We start from the raw sequence: 7,008 nt of genomic DNA on the forward strand, positions 1-7,008 counted from the left end.
ACCCATCCAAAGTTGCATGGGGTCATACAAGTGTGAATGAAGCCTAAAAGTAAATTTCAGCTCCAGTTTGTAACTGATCATCCCCGATCGCCTTCCCTTGGCTTTTCACTTTGTCTCAGAATAGATGATTTCAGAGTCAGACTAAAGCCGGCCGTACACATTTTATATATATTTTTTTCTGTTGAGTCTATGAGCTATTACAGCTGTTCTGCGTAGATGGATGAATCTGCTGCTTCAGCTGATGCATTTTGACAGCTTGCCCCATTGGCTATCAAAATACCTAAACAGCAACTGCACCTGATTTAATACAGCTGCAGTTCGCCTGACAATTTTCTGCCCAGCTCCTTCAGTTTTTCAATCGAGGGATGCCAGTCCGGAGTGAATTGACAGGATCGCCCACAGGAACCAGCTGAAGTTCATAGTTTGTGTGGAGCTTTAGATTTTACATAGTCGAAAATCTGTGACTTGCAATAACTCCTTTTTCATTTTTTTTTTTTTTTTTTTTTTTTAGGAGTTCTAGAACAAGGTTGGCAGGCTGATTCTGCTACACGTATGGTAATGCCAAAGAAACCAGGTAGGTGGAGATTTAGGCGCAATGTGTGTAATTTGCAGGCTCAATATTGTACCTTTTTTTTTTTTTTTTTTTTAAATCTTTCACCTTCCCATGAATTGCTATCTTTCTACATCTCTACAGATTACTTTAGTTACGAATTTCTTAATTAACCATTAGTTTTGCATGCTTTTTTTTTTTTTTGACTGCTAGCTTTGTGCAGCTTATAAAAAAAAAAAAAAAAAAACTTGGCAAATGTTCTTTATTCTAAAGAAAGGCAGCTTCTCATAATCATGAGGAATGAGGTCACATCCGCCTTTTTCCTTAATTTAAACCACTTCTAAAAATAACCCGCAAGTTTTCTCACACACAGTCTGAGCTGGAGGGAGAAAGGCATTAAATGTTCTGTTCATAATTTCCTAAAGCGCTGCAGGTCTTAGTGGAGGGGGTGGTGGGGTGTAGCATGGTAACACTGTGTGTACATTTTGGGCGGGAGGTCGGAGTAACGGTTTGTTCTGCTTTCCACACACAGATTCTGCTCCCCTGTCTCTGATCCCCAACGAACAGCAGCTGGCGAGACTCACTGACTACGTGGCCTTCCTAGAGAACTAGCATCCCCTTCCAGCCTGACATCAAGAATGCAGGAAGCTGAGGGAGCGGCAGGCCGGGGATTCTCTGCACTTTGTTGCCCGTACCTCCAAATCCCCACATTTTATATACTCGTTACAGGCTGGGCAAACGCCTCAGCTGCTTCAGGACTGAAAGGGTTAATGTGGGAGGGAGAAGGCACCAACGGGCCAACTTGAAAACTTGGCTCGACTTGTTAACCGCTTTGCTGCCAGGAAGACTTTGCAATCATCTACACAGTAATTTGTCAAAAGTCTCTCTGGCAGAAAAGCGGTTTTAGTTATTTTACAGAAGTTTAGCAATAGATACTTGCTTTTCAGTCTAATATGACTTAGGGTAGTCTGTTATTGAATTGTCCTATTCTAGCTGTTTTACGAAGTGAGATTTTCCAGGCTTCTTTCTGGTAGTGGAATATATTAGCATCTCATTTCCTCCTAGTAATTACAGACATGTGGAACTTTCTGTTGGCTGTTTTCATAGTGACACCGCATGTGTCACAAGGTTCTTGGACAATCAGGTGTTGCCATTTCTCAACCGTTCTGTTGTGGTTATATACTGGTCAATCAGTATCTGGAATCTTTTGCAAAAACGTTGTCATCGTATACAGAGGAAAACAGTGACTGTTGCTTGTGTCACAGCAGGGAAAATGAAGCTTGAGATGTGATGCTGGAACCTTCAGCTTATTAGCCAACAGTCTGTACTGCCAAGACCACCCACTCCCTGTTTTCAAGCAGCATTTGGTTATACATGCATTTTTAAAGGGTCACTCCACCTATAACATACGGCAAAGGATTGGTGCTGGTGAGTTTATCTGCTTGCTGGCTCTGTTTTGAGGATATTAGTGATGAGGTATTCTTTAATAGGATAGCTTACTGCCATCCCTTGCTCTGGATTCCTGAAGGTCCTCTTATTTCTGGACGTTTCTCAGTGGTACATGATCTAAGTAATTCAAATAATCAAAGTCCAACTAAAAACTGAAATAGATGTCATGGGTAGATTGCTCGTTTAGTGATGCATGGAATTACCATCAAGAAAAATGTTTGTATTACGCCTAATCCCAACATGGCAAGTACATTTTGTCTAATAGCTGAAAGAACATCAGCAAAGAAGATGGAGCATATGGCACTTCAGGGTTATGGTCCCTCCAGACATTGCATGGAAGGCGAAGCGGTGTTAATTTTGTGAACTTGTATTTTGATCTTGAAGATCTTCTGAGAATGACCCATTAAAAGATGTTTATTACACATACTGTAGATGTTTGATTATTTTTTTATTTCAAAGCAGAATTTAAAACGTGTCTGAAACCATGTTCCACAGAATTGCTATAGGGAGGTATATACTGAATGGTGGTAGACTTAAAAGCTCCCCTGTCATTTAGTGGTATGAGAGAATCCAGTACAGCAATTCAGATGCATGATGATTCTTCTTTTTTTTTTTTTTTTTACGCCTTTTTGTGTTTTCAAGCTTGACCACATTTTGAATCCAAATATACATCTCATTTTTGTAATCATTTTTTTTTTTTTTTTTTTTAAATGCATTCTAGAAACCAGACGCTGACCATACTTATTAAAGCTGAGCTCCAGGCTAACAGCTAAATACACAGATGAAAAATATAAAGCAGGCTCACTGACCTAGTGCATTACCATAAATTTCTTTAAAGAATAAAAAAAAATGATCCATTCTACTTGCAAGGCGAGAATATTCACAATACAATCCACAGTGGATGTATGTCAGTCAGGTCCGGTGTGGATTGTATTGTATGCTTTAGAATATTCTCGCCTTGTGAGTACAGGCGGTCCCCGGGTTATAAACAAGATAGGGTCTGTAGGTTTGTTCTTAAGTTGAATCTGCTTGTAAGTTGGAACAGGTAAATTTTTTAAGTGTCGCTCCAGCCCAAAAAAACAACAATTTTTAAGCTTTTTTGATTGCATAGGTAAGGTTTAACACCCTTGTAATACTGGCTTTGCTGTCTGTGCCCCTGTTTAGAAGATTTCACCTCCCTTTCTGTCACAAGGACAACTGAATTAAAAAAAAAAATCTGGGTTGTTGTGGAAACAAGCCTTGGTGGTAAAGCTTCAGTGGAGATACCTTTTTCCCATAATAACTTACAGGATTGAATTTCCCTTCCTAGGGGTAGGTTTCCTCTCCCTTCCTGTTGTCTCCCTCCGTTTGGAGGTAGGAGTCGTTTGTAAGTCAGATTTTTGTAACTAGATGACCACCTGTATAATGGATTATTTTTACGTTATTCGTTAAAAGATTTGCTAATGCAATAGGTCAGTGTGCCTTCTTTCGATTTTTCCATTTTCAGTTTGGTGTCTCTGCACTCAAGAGGGCAGCAAAGCCATCCTGCATCCATTGATTAGACATGGATTACTCCAGGCAGTCCTATCTGGTAGTTCATGGTGTTTTCATCCTTTCTGGTCTCTTTAGAAGACAAAGACCACCAAGAAGAGTCCTTCATCCTAGCGTGGACTTTGTTCAATTTACAGATGAAATGTGGTTTCCCCTGCCAAAGGAGATTTGTATTTGCTTTTCTGCCCGTCCAGCACTACAGTGCTCTGTTACACAACTCAGTTCTAAAGCTGAACTCCAGCCTTACTTTTTGTATTGCATAATTGTACAAGCTCTTCTGTACTAAAATTGCTTATTCTAGTTTGGCTGCACACTGTAAGCTTCTCACACACATATATGTGTGTGGTTGAAATATGTGGAATAATGTGTCATTTCTGCTCAGCCATTTTACTGACTGGATAGGGATAAAAAAACAGCAGAAGACTCATGAAGTCCTCTCTCTGCTCACGCTTCTCTCGCCTTCTATAATCATGTTACTTGGTAGCACATTTGCACCCAGAGCACGTAATTGGCTCCCAGTTTTGTTGAATCCTTACTCAATCTTAATCCACCTGTGCAGAATAGTTCAAAAGAATGAAACCAAGTCAATTTTCAGGGGCTTATAAACCTTTAAGAAAATACACAACCACATTAGCCACTTCAATACAGGGCAGTTATACACCTTCCTGCTCCGACCAATTTTCAGCTTTCGGCACAGTCGCACTTTGAATGACAATTGCGTAGCCATGCTATACTGTACCCAAACAAAATTTTTCTCATTTTGTTCCCACAAATAGTTTTCTTTTGGTGGTACTTGATGACCTCTGGGATTTTTATTTTCTGCTAAACAAATAAAAGCCCACATTTTTTTTTCATTTGTTACAAAACTTTGTAAATACGTTTTCTCCTTCACTGATGGGCATTGATAAGGCAGCACTGATGGGCACAAATGAGGTGGCACTGATGATGTGCAGCACTGATGGGTACACATAGGTGGCATGGATGGGCACTGATGGCACTGGTGTACATTAATGGAAGGTACTGATGGATGCCAATCAGTGCCAAACAATGATGCCTGCCAATCGGTGATATCCATTGTGGGCACTGATTGGCATCCCTGGTGACTAGTGGTGGGCATCCCTGGTGGTCCAATGTGGGCATTCCCAGGGGGATGCACTGATAATCAGCACAGACCCCCCCCCCTGTCAGAAGAGCAACCAACCGGCTTGCGTCTGACAGACGCAAGTGATGAAAAGCAGATCAATGGCTCTTCCTGTTTATATTGTACTCAGCTGTGATTTGACACGTCTGATCACGTGGTAAAGAGTCTCTTTTAGAGACTCTTTACTTGGATCGGAGTTGTGGTGTGTCGGACTGAAACGCTGCAACAACGATCGCCACGATGAGCGCCCCCGGCGACGTCATATGACGTCCGGTCAGGATATCGCAACTACTTTGCCGACCTCATATTGCTATATGGCGGGTGGCAAGTGGTTAATTTTGTCTTTTATTTCTGCCTGGATTTCAGCTTTAATGTACACCTGTATTTTGCCCGTGCTAGCTAAATCTGCATCTAGAGCGCACATTGGTTGGCAATGATTTCAGCTGTGGGGAACACACTGGAATTGATTTGCTAAAACTGGAGAGTGCAAAATCTGATGCAGCTCTGCATAGAAACCAATCGGCTTTGAGGTTTTTTGTTAAAGCTTAATTGAACAAGCTGAAATTAGAAGCTGATTGGCTACCATGCACCGCTGCACCAGATTTTGCACTCTACAGTTTTAGTAAAGCAATCCCATTATATTCCCCTTGCCACTCTATATTGTACTGCTCGATGCCTGAATGGCCAGATACAAATGCTTTTATGTGAAAGTGGGGGGGGGGGGGGGGGGGCAGGGTAGCTTGGTAGATATATATTACTTAGAACCATGTCACTGTATGGGTTCACTTTAAACCACTCTGCTCTTTATTTAAATGTCAAATCTAAAAATAAAATAAATTGGATTTGTTAACATGGAACCATAGTGCCTTATTCAGTCACATGGAGTTTCTAAATGAAGACTTCAGCTGACATTTTAGAGGGTTTAGTGTAATGCAGTGAGAGTGTAGTAAGGTCAGCCCGTAGGCATGATATTGCTTGCTAGATTAACAACTATCTTTTGTAGGAATGCTCTTTCTTGTGAAATGGTAGCAATTTTCTTAGTGATTGTAAACCCTTATTTGTTAATCAAAATTAAAAAAGGGTTTATACGTATCTGCTCTGTGCAATGATATTGCACAGAGCGAACGCTTACCACTTCTTCTGTGTGTGCCTCCATAGCAAACCACTTGCTAAGGGGGCACATGTGCAGCCTCGCTCCCAAGTATTGAACACGCTAACTGAAATGTACTGAATACTTTGTACAAAATCCTTTGGTAATGACAACTTTAAGACGCCTCTTGTGTAGAGAAAATAGTCACATGCATTGCTCAGGTGTGATTTTTGGCCCATTCTTCCACACAAACAGTCTTCGCATCTTGAAGGTCCCGTGCGCCTCTTCTAAGAACTCTGATCTTTAGTTCTTTCCATAGATTTATTTATTGGATTCATATCAGGCGATTGGCTGGGCCATTCTAGCAGCTTTATTTTCTTTCTTTGAAGCCAGTTGAAAGTTTCCTTTGGCCTTCTGTTTGGGATCATTGTCTTGCTGTAATGTCCACCCTCGTTTCATCTTCATCATCCTGGTAGATGGCAGCAGATTTTTATCAAGAATGTCTTGGTTCATTTTTCCATTCATCCTTCCTTCTAACGATATGACGTTTGCCAGTACCGTATGCTGAAAAACAGCCCCCCACCATGATTTTCCCACCTCCAAACTTCGCTGTTGGTATGGGGGTGTTTTTGGAGTGATGTGCAGTGCCGTTTGACCTCTAAACATGGTATGTATTATGGCATCCAAAGAGTTCAAGTTTGGTCTCATCTGACCAGACTATATTCTCCCAGTATTTCACAGGCTTGTCTAAATGTGCAGCAAACTTCAAACCCTTTCCCCGCCAGGTCTGTACGCCGTATGGTCCTAACAGTGGAGGGATACATGCACAATCCGGTGGCTACAGCCACCGGGATTGTGTGTGACTGTGTGATTGTGTGTGACTCCTGCCTGCCTGTCGCTCACACATACCCCCCCGATACAGGTACCTATTCCCTCCCCCACGCACATGCTCTGGCGCCAAACCATGCTTACCAGGCTCCGCTTGGCAATCAGCAGGCCTGGGATCTCCACGGCAAGTGCGGGCAGGTAGAGGGTAAGAAGAGCAGACACGTGTCCGCTCTCCTCCCCTTCTTGTGACCTGGAAAGTGACATCTCTATCATCACTTCTGGGTCAAGCTCTCCGCTCACTTTGCCAGTAAAGGATGTCTTGCAATGGGATCTGCATTTCAAAAAATTCAGTGGAGCACCGGGGAAACATGCAGGGTCTTTTAGACCCTGCATATCTGAATAAAGAGAACCTGTCACCTA

The 7,008-nt window shown here is 41.9% G+C and overlaps 1 protein-coding gene across 1 annotated transcript in view; it reads left to right on the forward strand.

The window, feature by feature from the left end:
* The window catches only part of COPS8 (COP9 signalosome subunit 8), a 39,139-nt gene extending 36,709 nt beyond the window's left edge, over nt 1-2,430 (forward strand). Inside the window, exons 6-7 of the mRNA XM_077448241.1 lie at nt 512-574; nt 1,083-2,430. Coding sequence (XP_077304367.1) covers nt 512-574; nt 1,083-1,162 — 143 coding nt within the window. The 3' untranslated portion in view covers nt 1,163-2,430. The remainder of the gene's footprint in view (nt 1-511; nt 575-1,082) is intronic.
* The last annotated feature ends 4,578 nt before the right edge of the window (nt 2,431-7,008 follow it).

Source organism: Lithobates pipiens, unplaced genomic scaffold (genome assembly GCF_037356315.1).
Source record: "Lithobates pipiens isolate NorthernLeopardFrog02 unplaced genomic scaffold, aLitPip1_a1.2 Scaffold_22, whole genome shotgun sequence".
In the NCBI taxonomy this organism is placed as follows: domain Eukaryota; kingdom Metazoa; phylum Chordata; class Amphibia; order Anura; family Ranidae; genus Lithobates; species Lithobates pipiens.